This window comes from Glandiceps talaboti, chromosome 9 (assembly GCF_964340395.1).
Source record: "Glandiceps talaboti chromosome 9, keGlaTala1.1, whole genome shotgun sequence".
NCBI lineage: Eukaryota > Metazoa > Hemichordata > Enteropneusta > Spengelidae > Glandiceps > Glandiceps talaboti.
In genome coordinates this window covers 8,375,804-8,400,447 of record NC_135557.1, presented here as the reverse complement: position 1 = coordinate 8,400,447, position 24,644 = coordinate 8,375,804, and the positions used below count along the sequence as shown (strand labels likewise).

Genomic DNA, 24,644 nt, shown 5'->3' with positions numbered 1-24,644 from the left:
GGAAATATTTTCACTGCCAAGTGACACTCGTCTCATTCGAGATGCATACATATGTAGAACATAGTAAGCTGGACGGACATACATTGGAACGGATCGCAGGAGCTGGCACTGTTCCTAAGTTCATCACTAGAGGGCGACACACAGGGTTGCCCAGCGAGTGTAAGTGCGGATGCGTTTGACCTTTTGACCGAAGGGACCTCGTTACTAAGCGTCACAAAATGTCACATATGAACAAAAAATCTGTATGCATTTGCATAATCTTTTAAATAAATTTTATTGCCTATTTTTTTGTTGCTAACGAATTATTTATTATTAATTTTTGACGTACAATTTGTTTTGCATATCAAAACTATTGCCGTTGATTTTAAATTGTAGATATGTTGAGATTTACGCGTATTGTTTACCATATTAATGTTTTCTTGTTGATATTAGCTAATAAGAAGAGGTACTGGGTGTGAATGTCTGTCTGTACGTCTGTCTGTCTGTATATGACTATATCCATCCATCCATCCATCCATCCATCAATCCACGTACGTACATAAGTACATACATACGCACGTACGCACGCACGCACGCGCACACGCACACACACACATACATACATACATACATACATACAGACAGACAGACAGACAGACAGACAGACAGACAGACAGACAGACAGACATACATACATACATACATACATACATACATACATACATACACACACACATACATACATACATACATACATACATACATACATACATACATACATACATACATACATACATACATACACAGATACACGATAGACGTCTTACAATAAAAACCTATAATCATCTTTCACAAGAGAAATCAAGACGACTTAATGGTTCCCTTACAGAAATGAACAATTAAAATGTCATACTTTTGACATAGATTCTAAAAAAACATCTAACAATCCACACTAACCAGAAACATACAGAGTAGAAATTATTAAAATGGTGACAAAGTTAAATGAAATCTGATTATAAATTAAAATTGCGGAAACTACAGACCGGAAAGAAACGAAAAAAGTATTTAAAAAACCAAACAATGTATATACTTCAGCTACTTCTGTTTACAATGTTGATGTAATTAGGTGCAAAATTTGCTTTGGTTCATACTGTTCTAAATTTTGGGATACGAAATCATCTCCCCGATGGCATACGTTCAAAGTACTGAGACACGATGTCATTTATCATCTAGTATTCCCTTAAGGACGATCGCACAATATCACGAACTCAACAAAAGAATGAAGTGGTTGCTCAACTTCACTTTCGCACTTCTAACCAAATTTCGAAAACTTTCACACATTCAATGATGACAGTTCTGTATTTACTACTGAGATATTGATAAATTGATTAAAATTAATTTTCCTTCTAATACTGATATACAGTGTTGGATTTCTGGTAGTATTTTAATAAAATTACCATAATGTTTACATTGCATAGATCGTAGTAGTGTGAACACTACAATTTTCATCATGATGGTTTACATCATAAACCGTGTGAATGTCGCCGCACTTGGGAACGTTCGTTAATTTAGGTGGGGTGGGGTGGGGGTGTCCTAAACGGACGGGGTTCGTTTATTAAGTTTGTGACATTGTCTCTCAGCTTTCATTCCTAAGTAAGATAACAATTCACTCAAATTATTCTAAATCTGTTTATTCATTGCCTGCAATTTTACTACATACATTTACAGGACGTTCTTGTAGCTAGTCCGTATAGGCCACCAAACAAACATAACAATGAGAATGATAAGACCGATTCAGTAAAACTGTGATAAAATGTCGGCAACACTTGACATTTACATTTAGGGACCTAGGTTTTTACAAACAGTAAACTCTAGACGTACATTTATTGTGAATGGAGTCTGTGCTCGCCTTTAAATTCAACGTATCATCCAAGATTGTTGCTAAATGTCTATATTCAGTCACAAGTCCTACTTTAACTTTGTCAATACAAATATCAGGTGCTACTGTAGAGGCTTTGAAGTCGATAATAAACATATCCATATACAATGCTATTTACCAAAACGTCCACAACATACCCACAATGCAATAGGCCGTTTCATTGCTTCAGCAGAAATGTGTGCTTTGGCTTACGAGAATAAAACTACATTATAACTAAACAACATGAACACTACAAATTACATATCATTGTACAAGTAAGAGAGAATTTCCACTCCTCGCATTCAAATATATACTGTATGCATTTCAGGAAACAAAAGGGGTCTTACAATGTTTATGATTGACAATATAACGCCTAAGACCTGTTTGACTTTCAGTTGTCAGTCAGTTTGAAAAGTTGATAACAGGTCACAAAAGTTCATATGAATTCAAAGTACATACTGAGTAGTTATTTTCATATATCCTACTATATTTTATGATAGTCATAATTTATATCATCTACTAATTATCATTAAAAATACATAATTTTGTATTCAAGTCATTTATTTACACTATTTTACAAACGCTAGTATGTGGACTGTACAAACAAACCACGCGCGTTTCGTTTCTACGTCTCTCATTTCGTTTCTCGTGATCATGAGGGAAACAGTCACGGCGCCCTCTCTTGGCCACTATGTAAAACTCCAATTCATTCTTACAATGGCCGTTTACCATGTCTCTTACACGCTGTTGACCTGGTGTGAAATCGGAGAAATCGGAAGTCTTTCCAAGTACATCTGAAGACAATATCTAACAGATCTGATCCGATATTAACAGTTTTATCTCCAGGTATAGTTTTCTTTGCACACACAAATGTATAATTCTGTGAAAATCACAGATTTCTCTGACAAGTTTTATATAATGCAATGCAATGAAGTACAAATGACAACATGGCAGATTTATAGTCTGCTGTAAATTTAAAAATGAAATAATATCTTAATTTTGTCTAAAAACAATGTATTTTTGGTCCGGATTGTTAGTTTATGCAAAAATACTTAATGTTTGGATGGCAATTTTAATAATATTCTGTAAATTTGCACAAAAAACAACCAAAAATTGTGTTGATATGTGGTACCATGGCATTGCATTGTATAAAAATATTCAGAGATATTATACATTATAAATAAAACACTCCTGTAGATGTAGATGGAGTGTAGTGTTAAGTTTCTTACATGTGCAATAGCTTTATACAGTTTGTCCTTGGCTGTGTTACAGCTATTGTGTATGGCTTATCCTGACTAACTGCAATGTAGTAGGGTTTACTCAGTTGGTTCATTGCAATATAACGTATGAATTCACCATTACATTTGAACTCAGCTACCCTATTACCACACCAATCACTGACATATATAACATCACAGTGTGGGTGTAAACAGATCCCATATGGACCCTGTAGTTGTTGCTTACCAAATGTGTATATGATTGTGAGTTGTTTATTTAATACATACACACATTTATTGTAGCGGTCTGTGACAAATACTTCATTCTTTGTATTAACAACCAGAGACCACAGCCAACTGTTTTGTGCCAATGATGTTGATGACTTGATATGATTACCATTCACTCCATATTTCCTAACACAGCGTCTATTGGTGTCTGTTATGTACACAAATCCTTCACTAGTCAGGAATATACCATAGGCATCGATGTGTTGTTGTTTACCAAAACTATTTATCAGTTGACTCTTCTTGTTATAAACCCTGACTTCATTGATATCCAAACCTGTGATATAGTACAGATTTGAGTCACTGGACACTGCAACATCCCTTGGTATAAAATCCAATGTAATGATATATTTACACTGATTATCCCAGCTGACTATTTGTAATCTATGGTTGTCACTGTCACAAATTACAAGGTCATTATCAGCATTGACAATAATTCCACAGGGGTATTTATAGTTTGCTGGTTGGGAACCGTATTCACCCATTGTTGTGATAGTCACCTTCACAGGAATACCTGTAAACAAAAACAAAGGTCAAAGGTCAATGAGCAGACTACTCAATCATTCAATTTTTTTAATAAAGGTTTCTTTCAATTCAAAGAACTGTTACCATGGAAAATTATGATATTCTAAATTATAACTAAATGATATGTGCATATCGTAGGGGAATGTGTTACCATGGCAACTAGTGTCAACATTTGAAATAATTATCATATTACAATATAACAAGTATTTTCATAAATGTTTATTTGACAACAATGCAAACAACACATTGTTTATTTTTTTTTTAGACAAACTAAATTTTCACATTAACGACAAACTGGAATGTTTGTTGGTTTGTTGAATATTTTCTCTAATTATTCTAGCCATATATTTGATTTTTTTAAATAAGAAATGAATGAAAACAACATTGTTTATTTTTTAGACAAACTAAATGTTCAATATTGATGACAAACTAGAATATTTGTTGGTTTGTTGACTATTTACTCTAATGCTAGCCATACATTTGATATTTCAAATAATAAATGAACGTAAACAATGCATCATTTTTTTAGACAAACTAAATTTTCAATATTGACGACAAACTAGAATGTTTGTTGGTTTGTTGAATATTTACTCTAATGCTAGCAATTTCATATTTTAAAAAGAAATGAATGTAAATGCATCATTTATTTTTTAGACAAATTTAATTTTCATATTGATGACAAACTAGAATGTTTGTTAGTATGTTGACTATTTACTCTAATGCTAGCAATTTCATATTTTAAATAAGAAATGAATGTAAATGCATCATTTATTTTTTAGACAAACTTAATTTTCATATACGAGTATAAAGTTGGCGTCAGATTCAGATTCAGATTCAGCTAGCGTCATATTGAGTGTCAGATTCAGCGTCGGATAGCCTCAGATCCGAAGACACCCGACGGACTCAATCAAACCTGAAATAATACCGTTGAGACTACAGGGAAAGATTCTGCTTCACAACCTTTTGATGGAAGATGGAATGTCTCTGCTTGCACAATTTTTACATTTTAAATTCAAATTTTTAAAATTGACAACATATTAGTATACGTAAACTTAGCTTTTACTGACACCATGTACATTATTGGCAAAACGTATCAACCAACGAACATACAGTGACTGAACTTGGGGCTATCAATGTCTCGGTTGTAAGTATTTCAACTCTATTTCACATATTTTTCCCAAATAAAAACAGACAGTATAGAGACTAAAAAGAATTAATTTAACTTTTATTATTTTAGTTTACTAATTGCCCCTTATAAATATACTCAATACTGACATAAAATATATGTAAATCATAAAATCTATATATAATTTTGTTATTATTAAAAACTTCATTTATTGAGTTGTATTCAGTTTTCAGAATTTTGATACAGTATGCCCAAGTACCCTTGAGAGATCTCTTACATTAAAGGCTGGAATAATACCATATTTATATATACAATGTTTTTATTTGTAGTGTTTGACCTCAACTCAAATGGTGCAAAGAACTATATGCATACTATTTTCACTTTCTCAACAAACCAATGTTCTTGGTATTCATTTATATTTCACACGTTTGAATAAGTAGTTGTAAAAAAAATAAGAAATTTTGAAATGTAGTTCAGTGCTGTACCCTAACAAAGTTGTTTTATATCCTGTCAATTTATTTCTACAGCCTTTGATGTTAACCCCAAACTTTGTCATATCATAAAACAATGCTGTATGTAAGAGATATATTTTAATTCTTTCATTATTTGTATTCTAGATTAATTAAGTATTTACTGTGTACTCAATTTACAGAAAAAAATTAACTAGTTTTAGAACATGGAAGTTTAAGAGGCTGAAGCATTGACTAGTGTTTATGATAGTAAATATTTTCTTCTAATTATGATATTGTTGTAAGAATCACAGTTATTTTGATATTTAATATTTTATGTTGATGGTTACATGAAGCAAGTTTGATAAGGGTATATTGGATAACATGTTAGATACATGTTGGTGGTTCAATTCCACTGGTACCCCCAAACTATTGCAATATTGGATCATGATGTTTTAACTTTAACTGAAAATTTGTGTATTTATTTTTTATTGTAAATATTTACAGTATCCTTGAAATGTAAACAAAGTTAGGACCATCTCTCATCTGGATCTTGATAAATAATTGACACTGCATTCTTACCAGTGTCAACACCGATTGGGTCAAAGGTTAAGTTGGGAATACTACTGTACATTAGTCAATTCAGAGTGTGAAGCTACCAACATATTCATATTTGGATTATTCAATCATATTCACTTTCAAAAGTTGCTTTCAACGTTTCATGTGAATATGTTGATTGCTTCACAGATTCATCAACAGATTCAAAGTCTTGCGAATGGGTATGAATGCTTGTTCAGGAAATGATGTAAATCTTATATTAACAGTTTGAAACTAATATATGTGATTCTAATTTCTTTTCACTTGATATGCGTGGATTTGCATGCTTTCTTTCTATTTTTGCCAGAGTATCCACTTTGTACCCTGAAATTATTGTTGTCATGGACCACTAATTTTTTAACAGCAATAAGTTGATTGTGTTGAAGACTGTCTGGTTGTTGGTAATTTCCCTACTCATATTGACAAGTGAAACAGTATTCATAAAGGCATGGACACCATGTTAAAGGTGACTATATGTTATTATTAGGCAAGCTGCTTTCTTACTTTAAATTATAACTTTTAATTAGATTAGTGGTTACTTGGTGAAAGCATTTCATCATGTGGGCCTTTCATTACGATTGAACTCTCGTCACAAAAAGTAGTTGTTCTTACAGTGTATGTGTTAGTCACAGTGATCATGGAAGTACCATCCATGTACTTCCATGCAGTGACATAGTCCCATTGTTTTTGTTTACAAATATTATATGTTCTATACTAGTTCAGTTCAGTCATAGCATGATGGTCATAGACAATGGAGAAGAAATTCTCCTTGAAGTTATCGTAATTGTTAAAAGCTGCACTAGGTGCAACGAGAACATGTTTTTAAAATATTTTGTTATGTACAATAACTTCCTTGTAATATCCTACACCAAGAAGAGTATTGCATCACCTGTGGATAAATATAATTGTAGCTGTACTCATGATAAATCAAATCAAATTGATTTTTGTGTTCGCAACCAAAACAGCGCCCTCAACGGCATTCATGATTTCATCCTGTTTGAGTACTGCTGAGGGATAATATTGACCACTGATTAACATGTGCAATATCTAATTTATTAATATTTTAACTATTTTCAGTGGTGTTGTGGTTGTGTCATCAACAAATGATACTCCTGTTACAACTTCTATACTGAGTTTGTTTCATCGAATATCCAGTATGCAAGTTTTTGAAAAGAAAGTCCTTAAATATGATGTCAAACATTTTGCAATGATAGGGAAGGGTATATACAGGTATGTCTACAGTATGTACACCATATATCGATGTAATGATGGATATACAGGTATGTCTATAGTATCTACACCATACATCAATGTAATGATGGGTATACAGGTATGTCTATAGTGTCTATACCATACATCAATGTAATGATGTGTATACATGTATGTCTATAGTGTCTATACCATACATCAATGTAATGATGGATATACAGGTATGTCTATAGTATCTACACCATACATCAATGTAATGATGTGTATACAGGTATGTCTACAGTATCTATACCATACATCAATGTAATGATGGGTATACAGGTATGTCTATAGTGTCTATACCATACATCAATGTAATGATGTGTATACAGGTATGTCTACGGTATCTATACCATACATCAATGTAATGATGTATATACAGGTATGTCTATAGTATCTATACCATACATCAATGTAATGATGTGTATACATGTATGTCTACGGTATCTATACCATACATCAATGTAATGATGTGTATACAGGTATGTCTATAGTATCTATACCATACATCAATGTAATGATGTGTATGCAGGTATGTCTACAGTATCTATATCATACATCAATGTAATGATGTGTATACAGGTATGTCTACGGTATCTATATCATACATCAATGTAATGATGTGTATACAGGTATGTCTACGGTATCTATATCATACATCAATGTAATGATGTGTATACAGGTATGTCTATAGTATCTACACCATACATCAATGTAATGATGTGTATACAGGTATGTCTACAGTATCTATACCATACATCAATGTAATGATGTGTATACAGGTATGTCTAAGGTATCTATACCATACATCAATGTAATGATGTGTATATAGGTATGTCTATAGTATCTATACCATACATCAATGTAATGATGTGTACAGGTTTGTCTGCAGCATAGGCACTTGTTTCTCAAGATATGTATTGGTATATTTCCTATCAGAATACAATAACATGTCGATAATATCGATATTATTAACCTGTTTAGCCAATTGTATATGGAAGGGGTAAAATTACCCTTGTTTCTGTGATTGCTCAAGCCCACTCACCACAAGAATCTTGCAGTGAGAGAACATGCGTGATCAAGAGTAAACAAGAGTAGTTTTACTCTTTCATATACAATTCGTTAGACTCATCAATATTATTGATATACTCAAAATTTCATTGTATTCTGACAAAAAAAAAATTCTGATACATATTTCTGGAAACAGGTGCCTGTGGTCTGCAGTTTATAGTATCTATACCATACATCAATGTAATGATGTGTATACAGGTATGTTTATAGTATCTATACCATACATCAATGTAATGATGTGTATACAGGTATGTCTACAGTATCTATACCATACATCAATGTAATGATGTGTATATAGGTATGTCTACAGTATTTATACCATACATCAATGTAATGATGTGTATGCAGGTATGTCTACAGTATCTATACCATACATCAATGTAATGATGTGTATACAGGTATGTCTACAGTATCTATACCATACATCAATGTAATGGTGTGTATACAGTTATGTCTATAGTATCTATACCATACATCAATGTAATGGTACTAAATTTATACATTTTGGAGAAATTTGCTTAATTGTTGGTTAGAGTAGTCACTGTAAGTATAAGACAGCCTCAGGGTTTCAGAACATTTCATTGTGGAAGATGCTCTCTTGTCTTGTGGAAATGTGTGGCGCCCTCATCAGTCCATAACAGTGTTATTCCCACAATGCATTGTGGTTTAGTTTTGAATTCGTCAGACATTTTGGATTTGCAATTTCAACAACGGAAGTTTTAAACCACATTCAGCGATGTCTACAAGGCCTTCAAGACATTGCTCTGTATGCAAAGTACCGTTAGCCGCCCACAAAGGGCCATCAGGAAAGTTATGTAGAGGAAATAAGGACTCTTCATACATCTTTGACACATTCTCAGTTGGCAGCCCAATGTTACCAAATGACCAGACGGAGCACAAGGGCCATGTGATGGGGGACACTGCCACCCGTACTCCATCCACTGATCACCGCCAAGGAAGGGAATGCCTGCGAAACACCAAAGATACCATACGCAAGGATTGGGGTAAGCAAGTTCTTCCTGATGTTGATACTTGCAGAAGAATGTTAGAGGCAATTAAGATAGAGAATGAACAACTAGAACTGGACATGACATTGCAAGAAGAGATGGCCAAAAATGAAAGGCTGAAATCAATGGCCAAAAACCCAAAACCCGCCACAGTTAAAGAGCTAAGACGGGACAAAAAGTTGACAAGGAAGGTACACAAATCAAAACAGGCTCTCGAGGTATCAACATCTGATTCAGCTTCCTTGCAATCAGACTCATCAGCTGATGAATGTGACACGGATGGACCACTGACAACTCACAGTGAAGGTAAGCCAGTTTATGAAACCTTCAAAAAGTTACATAAGAAGAGAAAGCCCAAGTCTGGAGCTGTTAGGAAATCAAGTGAACAGGTGATTTATCATGTTCCATGGCCACATGAATACTCAATGAAGGCAGACACTGCTACTTCTGAAAACCAACAATATTCTACCCTTTCCATGCCATCCCTTGTGAGAGGAGAGATCTACACCACTCATCATGTGGAGCCAGATACATCCAGACTTGCCAGAGCTGAGCATTTAATAGGGTTGCTACATTTGGCTGAGGTTTACACATGGGAGAATGTCCGCCAATACCACGCAGAAGTCCTCAGAGCTATAGAGATGGGTAAGCGGACATGGTCAGATGACTTTAACATGGAGCGGACACGCTGTTTATACTCACGTATACATGTATAGAGGACGGCAGGAGGTGGTACAAGATATTGTGCAGACTTTCAAAGAGGCAAATGCAAGCATACAACAGACCACGACAACCAACATGGAGAGAAAGAGTTGCATGTCTGTCGCTTCTGTCTGAAAATTAGACAAACCCAGCAACCACACGCACCAAGCAGCTGCCCTTATAAGCCAAAAAGGGTGAACAAAGACTGACTCAGTATAAACACTAACACATGCAATGCCAATAACAACATAATTACCACTGTTGCAGAACATAACACAGACAATGCCAATGACAAAACAATCGCCACTGTTGCAGAACATAACACAGACAATGCTGATAACAAGATAATCGCCACTGTTGCAGAAAATAACACAGACAATGCTGATAAAAAGATAATCGCCACTGTTGCAGAAAATAACACAGGCAATGTTGATAACAAGATAATCGCCACTGTTGCAGAAAATAACACAGACAATGCTGATAACAAGATAAATGCCACTGTTGCAGAACATAACACAGACAATGCTGATAACAAGATAAACGCCACTGTTGCAGAACATAACACAGACAATGCTGATAACAAGATAAACGCCACTGTTGCAGAACATAACACAGACAATGCTGATAACAAGATAAACGCCACTGTTGCAGAACATAACACAGACAATGCTGATAACAAGATAAATGCCACTGTTGCAGAACATAACACAGACAATGCTGATAACAAGATAAATGCCACTGTTGCAGAACATAACACAGACAATGCTGATAACAAGATAAATGCCACCGTTGCAGAACATAACACAGACAATGCTGATAACAAGATAAACGCCACTGTTGCAGAACATAACACAGACAATGCTGATAACAAGATAAATGCCACTGTTGCAGAACATAACACAGACAATGCTGATAACAAGATAAACGCCACTGTTGCAGAACACAACACAGACAATGCTGATAACACAATAATTGCCACTATTGCCAAACATAACATAAACAATGCTGATAATAACATAACCAATGATGCTAACAAGATTATTGCCACTGTTGACGAACATAACACAAACAATGAGGCTAGCAGGATTATTGCCACTGTTGCCGGACATAACACAAACAATGATGCTAGCAGGATAGTTGCCACCGTTGCAGAACATAACACAGAGAATGATGATAACACATTAATCACCACAGTCAAAACTGTCACAAGCACTGACATTGCTCCTATCAATGGACAACAAAATAATGAGAATGGGGTTGTAGTTACCGTTGCCGAGGTTAACATGGACATTGATTATATTGCAGAATATGTGAACACTGATCAATGCATCACCAGTGCCGTTAGTTGCAGTGATGACCCATCTATTGACAACACGCCCTTTGATAGTGATATTAGCCCAAGTATGCTCGAACAGACCAAGTCAACTGCTGACATACATAAACATAGCACGTTTTATTCCACTTGTACAGACAAACCAGTTCATATGGATAGTGCACTGACAAACAGTATGATACAAGAATGCCCAGAGGCATGGTTTACAGATCATAATTTGGATGAAGACCACACAACTTTTACCAGAACAGCCAGCGAATACTTCAAATACACATACCCTTCCTACCATCATACAGCTTGCAATGACAGTACTATCCAGATCACCCCTAACAGCAATTATGAAAGCAGTGTTCATCAGGGGATCCCAGACAATTTGAATGTACTCCTTAATATACATGCAGACATCATCAACTCAGGACAAGCAAACTTTAGTGGTGTAAGGTTTCCTGTGCATTCTACATTTGATATTCCTACATGGAGGACTGATTTACGAGATTACGACGATAACATTGTTGTAGAATTTTTGATGTATGGCTGGCCTATTAACTATACAGCGACAACCCTCCCAATCACCACACAAAAGAATCACAAATCCGCACTGACATTTGCCACACATATTGAGGCATATATCAAAACAGAGATTGAACATGGTGCACTACTGGGACCTTTCACATCAAACCCATTGTCGTTACCACTGTCAACCTCTCCATTGTCGTCAGTTCCAAAAAAGGACTCTTCAGACCGGAGAACAGTAATGGATTTATCCTTTCCATTTGGCACGTCGGTCAATGATGGCATTCCAAAGGACACTTACCTCGGAGCACCATACAAGCTACGCTACCCGTCAATTGATGATCTTATCGCTATGATTAATGTGCATGGCAAAGGATGTCTATTATACAAGTGTGACATCAAACGTTGTTATCGCTGGATTCCAGTAGACCCTCATGATTATCATCTGCTCTGCCTACAGTGGGATAACAAGTTGTACATTGACACCAAACTCCCCTTTGGTCTAAGATCGTCAGCGATGGCTTGTCAACGCTGCACAAATGCCCTTGCCTTTATATACAGGAAAACTGGTTATGATGTTGTAAACTACATTGATGACTTTGCAGGAGCTGAATCACCTGATAGAGCTACTCATGCCTTTGAGACATTGACTAATGTTATTGAATCACATGGTTTCCCTCTCGCAGGACATAAATCAGTCCCGCCAACGACATCTTTGGTTTTCCTCGGAAGGCAGTTTGATACAGTTACCATGACAATCTCTGTCCCAGAAGACAAATTAGTGGAAGTAACATTTCTCCTAAAGGACTTCAGTACACGTAAGAAATGTACACGAACACAGTTACAATCGCTGATTGGCAAATTGGCATTCATAGCAGAATGTGTCCGATCAGCTAGACTCTTTATTGCACGTATGTTGACATTACTACGAACTGTAAGGAGAAGGTACCATAGGATTTATCTTAACCAGGAATTCCGTAAAGATATAACGTGGTGGTTGCAGTTCATGAAGACCTACAACGGCGTTACCATGATCCCTGATAGCAGCTGGCAAAATACAGGAACTCTCACCACAGATGCTTGTTTAACAGGATGCGGTGGATGGTTACAAATTGGTTCGTCAGAGGCAGAGTATTTTCACAGTACCTTTCCAGCTGACTGGGAGAACCGTAACATTGCAGCCCTGGAGATGTTCACAATTGTAGTCGCCTTACACATATGGGGAGAGAAGCTTAATGGGTCAAGACTTATGGTCCACTGTGACAACACAGCGTCAGTAGCCGTCTTGAACACTGGTCGTGGGAAAGACCCTACCTTGCTTTCTATAGCAAGAAATATTTGGTTCAGATGTGCATTACACAACATACAGATTAAGGCTGTTCATTTGTCTGGCAAGAACAATGAAATTGCTGACCACCTTTCTCGTTGGCATCTAGGCATCCTACACAGCACCAGATTTGGGCAGCTAACTGAACACTTAAAAGTCAGTGAATGCAGTGTTCATGCAGACTACTTTGAATTAAACAATCAAATATAATATGTTTTACAGGTCAAAGCTCCAAATGGGAACAACTGGAAAGAGAAATGAAAGTGGTACAGAAAGCTGCCTTCCGACCAGGTACATACAAAAACCTGAAAACTCAGCTGGATACTTACCTTCGTTTTTGCCACTGGATGGATGTGCAACCATTCCCAACTTCAAGTTCAATACTTAGCCATTTTGCATGTTTCCTTTCCCGGACTTTTAAAAGTACTAACTCTGTCCGTAATTATGTTTCGGGTGTTTGTACATGGTCAAAATTACTAGGATTTAGTTGTGATAGCGTTTACGATATCGAGCTCCGCTTAACTTTGCAGGGACTAAACAAATCCATGAACACTCTTCCACACCCTCGTTTACCCATAATGCCTTGTCACTTATTGCAATTATTTGAGAGACTCGACAAGGACTGTTTACAAGACATTGTAATTTGGACCTGTATTATCATAGCCTTTTTCTCCTTTCTGCGTAAGTCTAATCTAGTTCCACCATCAATAATGAAATTCACAGCCCTAGAGCACTTAAGTAGGCATAGTGTAACTTTCACCAAGAAGGGGATGCTTATCACAACCACATGGTCCAAGGCTCGCCAGTGTCATGACTATAAACATGTCATACCCATTGGCTTTCAGTCCCACTCACAGCTTTGCCCAGTCAAAGCCTACTGTAATATGATTACACGTATACCAGCACCCAGTAATTTACCAGCATTTGTTTACTATCATCATGGGCGTTTGATCCCATTGACACAGTCAGTCCTAGCTCGCAGACTCCGTTTACTGCTTATTGACATTGGCCTAGATCCAAAGGACTACTCATTTCATAGTCTTCGGAGAGGTGGTGCTACCACAGCAGCCATGGCAGGAGTGTCAGACTCGCTCATTCGTCTTCAAGGAGATTGGCGTTCATCTGTTTATAGAGATTACATTGCTATTCCTCCAACAGAACGCTTTTCTATTTCTGATGCTATTGGGCGCTTTTTGCATGAATAGTGAGACAGCCTCCTCTCATGATTAATAGTAAATTTTCAACCAACCAACGATGATTCAATTTATAGAGAGTTTGCCTAGCACTCAGCAATATTGAGTAGTAGAGTTACCATAATAGAACCCAACTTACAGTTGGATATAAAAAAAAAAAAAAAAAATTGTAGTTACTTGTTCCTAGTACTGACACGTTGCATAAGCTGTTACGCTTGGCTGACTTTTTGTTGTTATTTTAGATGATTCACTTTACATCCATTACTTATACTGCATATTATGTGTTTGGTGGCCTTGCCTTGGTAGGGGTGCTTTCTTTGTTGAACAGTTTGTATTTCATTAAAGCACCTCCATTTATTTGCCAAACACGTCTGTTAGTGTATTTATTTAAAAACAGCAATTGTACTAAATTTATACATTTTGGAGAAATTTGCTTAATTGTTGGTTAGAGTAGTCACTGTAAGTATAAGACAGCCTCAGGGTTTCAGAACATTTCATTGTGGAAGATGCTCTCTTGTCTTGTGGAAATGTGTGGCGCCCTCATCAGTCCATAACAGTGTTATTCCCACAATGCATTGTGGTTTAGTTTTGAATTCGTCAGACATTTTGGATTTGCAATTTCACCCACCCATTTCCCACCCTTTTTTTTTTCATTGTAAAGTAACATGTTTTTAAACTGTACATGTTCCACCCTGCTTTTACCCCATTTTTGTAAGGGGTAGGGGTGCTTTCTTTGTTGAACAGTTTGTATTTCATTAAAGCACCTCCATTTATTTGCCAAACACGTCTGTTAGTGTATTTATTTAAAAACAGCAATTATGTATATACAGGTATGTTTATAGTATCTATACCATATGATACTATGGGATTTGTACCCCCTTAAGACATAGTGGAATAACCCAACGTATATTTGATTGCGGTTCTATGTACTAACTTTTGTTTTATTCTGATTACGCAATTAAAGTAATCCCCAAGTTTTGATCGTATTTTTATGTGACATTGAACCTCAGGTTTTTATACGAAAGGTCTTTTATTGTTACTTATTGTTTTTTTATTGCTCACAAGTTTAAATCGTTTCAGTCGAGGTAGTCGTGTGTATATCTTGCCAAAGGTCCGGCGGATGTAACACGGTGATGAGGACCCAAGAATAAAAAACTTCTAAGATGGCCGTTGTCCGGTAGAATTGATGGGAGTTGAACTCTCCACGAAATCCAAACTATCTGCAGAATCGTGTAATGAAATCGTATTTAACAGGGACACGAAGGGAGCTGGATATCTACTGACATTATTTGAGCTGGTATTTGCGAAACCCTGACGAGCGAGGAAGTTTTTCCTGGACAATTTCGAATGTCAGGTTTGCTGTACCTGAACGAAGCGTGCATGATAGCAGAAGTCGACTGCATTTCTGATACGACGATTGCCGAGATCGACGATTAAGGACACTCGCACTGATTTCTGAACGCTGATGCTTCACGTTTGGAAAGCTGATGTAAGTACGATTCGATTATTGCAAGTCGCATGGAAATCGGACTGGATTTGATAAAGTTACGGCCATTCATAACTCTGTATTGAACTTTTGATTACTATCGACGAGTGGATTTGCCAGGTTGAACTCATACATAGCGAATCACGACTGATCTGTGTTATCGTTTATTCCTATTTTATTTCTATGAAACACTAACTGAGACGATCGATGCTTTATAAATCAATACAGAATAATTGCGGACTCTGTGATAATTATTCTCATTGATATTCGGAACTCTTCCGTTGGATTTTTGCAAGCAAATCGACGTCGCTGATATCATTAATGTTGTTAGTCTGACCAACGCCCTCATCGGTAGAAGTCGACGTTGTTTGTCACTTTTGTTTATGACCTTTCGAATGACCCCAGGAGTGACTTTATGCAGGTGAAGCTACGCCAGTTTTCCTCGCGTTACTGTGTTAACTGTTATTAACATTGCTATAGAGGATTTACGAGGGATTACTGCAACGGACACAACTGTATGAATGAACACCTTGGACCCACTGATCTGATTTGTGTAACAGGTTTTTGAATCGATACCTTTTATTTCTATGATATTAAGACATTGTATACTAGTACATAAGTGAGCACATTTGATAACGAAATTGTAAGTTTTTGATAACGAGATTGTAACTTTTTGATAACAAGATTACAAGTTGAAACTATTACTGTACCGGTACATTTGAATGTTGATAGGGTTGTTGTTAATTAGATTTCATCCTTTCACTTTACTGCATGTGACAGTGTCATTTGTCCAGTCAATACACTCGTCTTGGTATACCCCTACCCTCAACGCAACCGCATTTTACCACAAATTCACGACCCAACTCACACGAACGAAATTGTTGATTGCCCTTGTGGAGTTTGCTCCTATACAGCTAGCCCGTGAACCACATCGAAATAAAGCAAGGGTAACACATACATCAATGTAATGGTGTGTATACAGGTATGTCTACAGTATCTATACCATACATCAATGTAATGATGTGTATATAGGTATGTTTATAGTATCTATACCATACATCAATGTAATGATGTGTATGCAGGTATGTCTGCAGTATCTATACCATACATTAATGTAATATTGTGTATACAGATATGTCTATTGTATCTACACTATACATCAATGTAATGATGTGTATGCAGGTATGTCTATACTATCTATAGCATACATTAATGTAATGATGTGTGTACAGATATGTCTATTGTATCTACACTATACATCAATGTAATGATGTGTATGCAGGTATGTCTATACTATCTATAGCATACATTAATGTAATGATGTGTGTACAGGTATGTCTATAGTATATTATATATATATATATACAATACATCAATGTAATGATGTGTATACATGTATGTCTACAGTATCTATAGCATACACCAATGTAATGATGTGTATACAGGTATGTCTATAGTATATTATATATATATATACAATACATCAATGTAATGATGTGTATACATGTATGTCTACAGTATCTATAGCATACACCAATGTAATGATGTGTATACAGGTATGTCTACAGTGTCTATACCATACATCAATGTAATGATGTATATACAGGTATGTCTATAGTATCTATACCAAACATCAATGTAATGATGTATATATAGATATGTCTACAGTCTTTATACCATATATCAATGTAATGATGTGTATACAGGTATGTCTACAGTATCTATACCATGCATCAATGTAATGATGTGTATATAGGTATGTCTACAGTATCTATACCATACATCAATGTAATGATGTGTATACAGGTATGTTTATACAGTATCTATACCATACATTAATGTAATGATGTGTAAACTCATTCTTCAATGGTTTGATAATATTTTAGAATCTTGACTATATCACAGTGCAATATTTTAATTGATCTAAATATCTTTTAATTACAATCTACTCAACGCTATTTGCTTTTATTTGCAATTAGTATTTACTGCAATAAAATTCAAAAATTGATGAGAATTAATATTTTTATTAACATTGTCTTTTCATAGTTTGTAGGAAATGTATAAATTTAGACATTTTCATATTTCATCAATACAGACAGTATAGAGACTAAAACGAATTAATTTAACTTTTATTATTTTACTTTACTAATTGCCCCTACAAATATACTCAGTGCTGAGACTGAAGTATTGACTATTTTCTTCTAATTATGAATTATTGTTATAAGAATTACAGTTTTGGTAATATTCAATATTTTATGTTGATGGTTACATGAAGTAAGTTTGATAACGGTATATTGGATAACATGTTATTGTTAGATACATGTTGGTGGTTCAATTCCACTGGTACCCCCAAACTATTGCAATATGTGGGATTATGGTTTTTTTTTAAATTTAATTTAAAATGTGCATATTTATTTTTAATTGTAAATGTTTACAGTATCCTTGATATGTAAACAAACTTTAGGACCTTCTCTGGATCTGGATAAGTAATTAACACTGCCTCCTTAGGAGTATCACACCAATGGGGTCAAAGGATAAGAATTCTTTTAGTCCCATCTTGAAAGATGTGAAAGATTGTGCAGTGATTTGGAGGGAATGGGATGGGTTTGTGTTCAACTGACTAATTGTACTGGTAAAGAATAAGTTCTTGGTTTAGTTTTTGTATCAATGTATTTGTACATAGTTGGATGAAGGTGAGTACTCTTAATTGGTGAAATATGTTGAAAATTAACAGGTCCCTTCAATACAAGCCGAGTTGTTTGTTAGTAACTTAGGGACCAGTCAGTTTCTTCAGCCTGGTGGGGGAGGGGGGGGATTTGTAGGGGGTCACCCTGTTTTTGAAATTGGCAGTAAGGGGACTAGTATGCTGTTTTCAAAATTGTGGATGGGGGGGGGGGGGTCATTGTGTTTTGGATTGTGATGGGAGAAAAAAATCCTTTTTCTACAATGGCATATAGCCTTGTCTGAAATGTGGTACATGTAAATATTTGTTCTTATCCCTGTTTCTTATATGAATTCTTTAATATTACTTATCAGTTCAAACATAACTATACATGTACATATACATGTATTACCTAGCTACTACACTAGTTACAGAAAATGTCGTGTAAATGTTTGGCTGTTTCACAATCAGTGCTTCACATATATTGCACTTTGGGGCAAAAATGAACTTGAAGGTTTCATAATAGTAATCTTCATAGATAGTTTATATAAAAAAAGTTAATTTAAAATGTTCTACTCAACACTATGAACTTGTCAGAAGGGATTAATACACTTTCTATTTTGGACACTACATGTTATTGATACTACAAATCACCACATCTCATTAGATTCCAGTTTCTATTATACACTAGGTATGACCACCTAAAGTTCTCTAACATACTGGTGACTTTACTATACAGGCAATATTAATGCCACTATACCAATGTTACGGGGCCATTATTATGTGACATGGAAAACTCATTTACAACTTACGTTTACATTAGCTATTCGAAGCTTTGAAATATTACCTCAAAGGCTACGAATAACCTAAACATTGCCTTAATAGAAGCAAAACACTGCAGACCTGCCAGGGGGAAAACCCCAAGGACTCCCTCACCCCCAGAGGTCACCCATGCATTCAACCAACAATCAGATGCACCAACAATCTTTTTACTGTCATAATGGTATTAAACCTTTCTTAAATATTTTCACCCAATTCTAATTTGAGATGATATAGTCTTTTAAAGATGTGAAATGTTTGCCAAGGTAGTCTAAAATTGCCTTAAACTCCAAATTTCCCCTACCAATGATACTACCATTGAATGTGCTGACCGTTACTACATGTATTTAATTATGTCATTTAACTTTTTAAGAACAAATTTCAACCCTATGTAAGTTGTAAAGACTAGTTTCTGATACTTGATGGTTCTGTCTTGTAAAGCACGGATTGAATTATTGCTTGAAAGGGTTTGAATAGCCTAAATATTGGCTTTAAGAGTAAAAATCCTCCAAGGCTTCTAGAGGGAGACCCCTGGACCCCCACATGAGGTGGACATATCCCAGTCTCAAGCTCTTTCCCTCTTACTGTCAAGATGCTATCAAAGTATATTTCAAAAGTATTTCAATCCTATGTAGTTGATTTTAACATGTTGGAGCTGTCTTGTAAAGCTAGGAAATTATTGTCTGAAAGGACTTTTCAGAGTAAAAAACCTCCAGGGCTTTTAGGGGGTCACCCCCTTGGACCCCCCATATTAAAGAGATGTACATATTCCCTTCTCAAGCTTTCCCCTACTTTTCACTGTCGAGATGCTACTAAACTCCTTTTGGAATATATTTACCCTGTGTAGTCAATAATTATAATTATGATAGTGCTATAAACCTGGGATCTATAAAGTAGATGCAAGACAGTCAAGCAGTCCACACTGAGTCACGATCAAAAAATACCTGTCATTGGAATATTTTATATTGTCAAGATGCTATTATCATCATGTTTTAGAATTAAGTGATAGGGGGTCAGCCTGTTTTTGGTTTTACAGATAGGGGGGGGGGGGGGCTCAGTGACATTTTGTCAGTCCAATTTAAGAATCCCCCCAGGCTGGAGAAACTGACTGGTCCCTTAGTACATAATTTACACCAGAAGTCACAATATATTACCTCGTTTTGTGTGTTAGTACATTCTTTCTAACATAAACAGTCACAGAGATCATAATTTATACCAGAAGTCATGATATCTTACCTGGTTTTGTGTGTTAGTACATTCTTTCTAACATAAACAGTCACAGAGATCATAATTTATACCAGAAGTCATGATATCTTACCTGGTTTTGTGTGTTAGTACATTTTTTCTAACAAAAACAGTCACAGCGACCATAATTTATACCAGAAGTTACAATATCTTACCTGGTTTTGTGTGTTAGTACATTCTTTCTAATATAAACAGTCACACAGACCATAATTTACACCAGAAGTCACAATATCTTACCTGGTTTTGTGTGTTAGTACATTCTTTCTAATATAAACAGTCACAGAGACCATAATTTACACCAGAAGTCACAATATCTTACCTGGTTTTGTGTGTTAGTACATTCTTTCTAACATAAACAGTCACAGCGACCATAATTTATACCAGAAGTTACAATATCTTACCTGGTTTTGTGTGTTAGTACATTCTTTCTAATATAAACAGTCACAGAGACCATAATTTACACCAGAAGTCACACTATCTTACCAGGTTTTGTGTGTTAGTACATTCTTTCTAACATAAACAGTCACAGAGATAATAACATACACTAGAAGTCACAATATCTTACCTGGTTTTGTTTGTCCAGACTTATTAAATTTATATTGCCCAACTCCTTTTGGTATTGGTCCAAATGTTGGTATGTTTGGTCCCTCTTGATACATGTCAGGTGGTGATGTGTGTCGTTCTGTTGGATATGTAAAATCTGCTGATAATTGTGGTTGTCTTGGATACCCTCCAACACTTGGAAATGTCAAGATGGGTTGGTTAGGGGACATTGCTAGCTGTTCAAGTGTCACTAATGGTCTGCTTAGGGGTTGTTGTCCATGGAAACCACCCGATGACGTGCTTGTGAGTTGTTGCCCTTGGAAACCACCTGATGCTTGTTCTTGGAAACCACCTGATTGTAGTAATTTAAAAATCAATATCAGTAACGAATACAAGAACATCTATTTAACGAACAGGATTATAAGAAAGATACAGACCAAAGATCATTGATAGGTGATGAGTTCTCACCTGGTGGTTGTTGTCCTTGGAAACCACCTGATAGTTGTCCTTGGAAACCACCTGATGGTTGTTGTCCTTGGAAACCACCTGATGGTTGTTGCCCTTGGAAACCACCTGATGGTTGATGTCCTTGGATACCACCTGATGGTTGTTGCCCTTGGATACCACCTAATGGTTGTTGTCCTTGGATACCACCTGATGGTTGTTGTCCTTTGAAACCACCTAATGGTATTAAAATAAATATCAATGACAAGAAAATCTATTTAACAAAGAGGATTGTAAGACATTTACAGACCAATGATCATTGATAGTTGATAAATTGCTGACATGCATGATTTACTCTGTGATTTACGTTTAGTTGCAGAGGTACTTTTAGTTTTAATGGTGTCCTCTTGGTAAGTAAATGTAATCAATGTATCAGATGTCATCAATTCACTCAGATGTCATCAGTGTAATTATGTTATGTCATTTGGTCAGGTGACCTGGTGGAATCACCTGACAGTAGACTAGAACATAGATGGGAGATGGCATCCACAGTCACAGTTAAGGGATGACTACCATGGTGTTCTCTAATTACAATGGATGATTATATTTTTCTAGGTCAGTGCATATATCTATCTCTTCTGCCCAAGACCTTTGATTGCTCCGTCACTATCAGCTAACCATATTGTCATGTATGTTATACTAATGTCATTGTGAGTTAACTATGTTATATCATCTGTGTTGTACTAATGTCATTATGAGTTAACTATGTTATGTCATATGTGTTATACTAATGCCACTATGAGTTAATCATGTTATGTCATCTGTATTATACTACATGTCATTATGAGTTAACTATGTTATGTCATCTGTGTTGTACTAATGCCATTATGAGTTAACTATGTTATGTCATCTGTGTTGTACTAATGTCACTCTGAGTTTACCATGTTATGTCATATGTGTTATACTAATGTCATTATGAGTTAACCATGTTATGTCATATGTGTTATACTAATGTCATTATGAGTTAACCATGTTATGTCATATGTGTTATACTAATGTCACTATGAGTTAACCATGTTATGTCATCTGTATTATACTAATGTCACTATGAGTTAACCATGTTATGTCATATGTGTTATACTAATGTCACTATGAGTTAACCATGTTATGTCATCTGTGTTATACTAATGTCACTATGAGTTAACCATGTTATGTCATATGTGTTATACTAATGTCACTATGAGTTAACCATGTTATGTCATCTGTGTTATACTAATGTCACTATGAGTTAACCATGTTATGTCATATGTGTTATACTAATGTCACTATGAGTTAACCATGTTATGTCATATGTGTTATACTAATGTCATTATGAGTTAACCATGTTATGTCATCTGTGTTGTACTAATGTCATTATGAGTTAACTATGTTATGTTGTACGTGTTGTCATACTCTAGCGAAAGGAGGTAAAATATACTTTTAAAAAAAATATTACATGATGTGTACAAGCTGAGTACATCCTTTTTTTTCAAAACAGTAACCGAATTCTCAAATAATAGGAGTTTATTAAGTAACATCTCATATTTAGGATACATGAATAATTCAAAAATAAATGTTAACACGCTTTAATACAAATAATACTAGAATATGATATCAGTGACATTGAAGGCATACATTGATACTTTACCAGTGTTATGGTTTAGTTATGGTTTTATGTTACAGCACTGTACATGTAAGTATTTTCACTCTGAGTCAAATAGCTATAAATAAACTCAGCTTGTCTCAATGTAACCTTGGTAATAATATTTTATAGTTTACCTGGATATGGTGTTGTCCTTTCAAACTTGTCCTCATCAGATGATAGGAATGATGGTTGTGGTGTAGAGGTCACAGCTGTGGATAAACCTTGTGTATACTGACTCATAGTTGATATTTGACTTGTGTGTCTAAAGACATCCATTGGATCTATAGTTTGACTGTCTATTGGAGGTTGTAGTGATTGGTTACTATGGATTCCTGTAGTGCCGGGGGAGTTGATTAACACAAAGATTTACTCTAGACAGTGACATATTAATAACTTGTGTTGTATTCGTTGGCTTATTATTACATAAGTGCATTGTGACATCATTACAAAGATGACACCTCATCATAAGTATTACTTTAACATGTAACGTCAGTCAACAATTTCTAGATAATAAAACATTTGCTAAGAACAGAAGGAAAGAAGGATTAGATGACTTTGTAATGATTGGAGAACTCATCATAGATGACTAATTAATGCTGTGGGGTTTTTTGCTGTACAGTGATTGGACAATTCATCACAGAACACTAAGGATAATAGTAATAAAAATTTCTACTCAGGGAGTCAAACAATTTCTTGGCAATGAATTCCAAATTTCTTTCACTATCTGAGAGGAAATTTGCATAACTGTGAACCTAGACATGAATATTCATTGTCACATCACTAATGATGTTTGTTGCTGTACAATGAATGGAGGCCTCATCACATGTGACGGTAATGATGGCTGTTGCTGTGCAGTGATTGGAGAACTCATCACAGATGACTGTAATGATGGTTGTTACTGTACAGTAATTGGAGAACTCATCACAGATGACTGTAATGATGGTTGTTACTGTACAGTAATTGGAGAACTCATCACAGATGACTGTAATGATAGTTGTTACTGAACAGTAATTGGAGAACTCATCACAGATGACTGTAATGATGGTTGTTACTGTACAGTGATTGGAGAACTCATCACAGATGACTGTAATGATGGTTGTTACTGTACAGTAATTGGAGAACTCATCACAGATGACTGTAATGATGGTTGTTACTGTACAGTGATTGGAGAACTCAACACAGGTGACTGTAATGATGGTTGTTACTGTACAGTAATTGGAGAACTCATCACAGATGACTGTAATGATGGTTGTTACTGTACAGTAATTGGA

General features: G+C 35.5%; 1 protein-coding gene across 4 annotated transcripts in view; it reads right to left on the bottom strand.

The window, feature by feature from the left end:
* Positions 1-978: 978 nt before the first annotated feature.
* Positions 979-24,644, bottom strand: part of LOC144440070 (uncharacterized) — a 48,867-nt gene continuing 25,201 nt past the window's right edge. For all 4 annotated transcript variants that reach the window (XM_078129312.1, XM_078129314.1, XM_078129315.1 and 1 more), the window contains 4 exons: positions 23,508-23,705; positions 21,714-21,926; positions 21,268-21,597; positions 979-3,913 (listed from right to left, as the gene is read on the bottom strand). In XM_078129312.1, the coding sequence (XP_077985438.1) occupies positions 3,123-3,913; positions 21,268-21,597; positions 21,714-21,926; positions 23,508-23,705 (1,532 nt within the window). In that variant the 3' untranslated portion in view covers positions 979-3,122. The remainder of the gene's footprint in view (positions 3,914-21,267; positions 21,598-21,713; positions 21,927-23,507; positions 23,706-24,644) is intronic.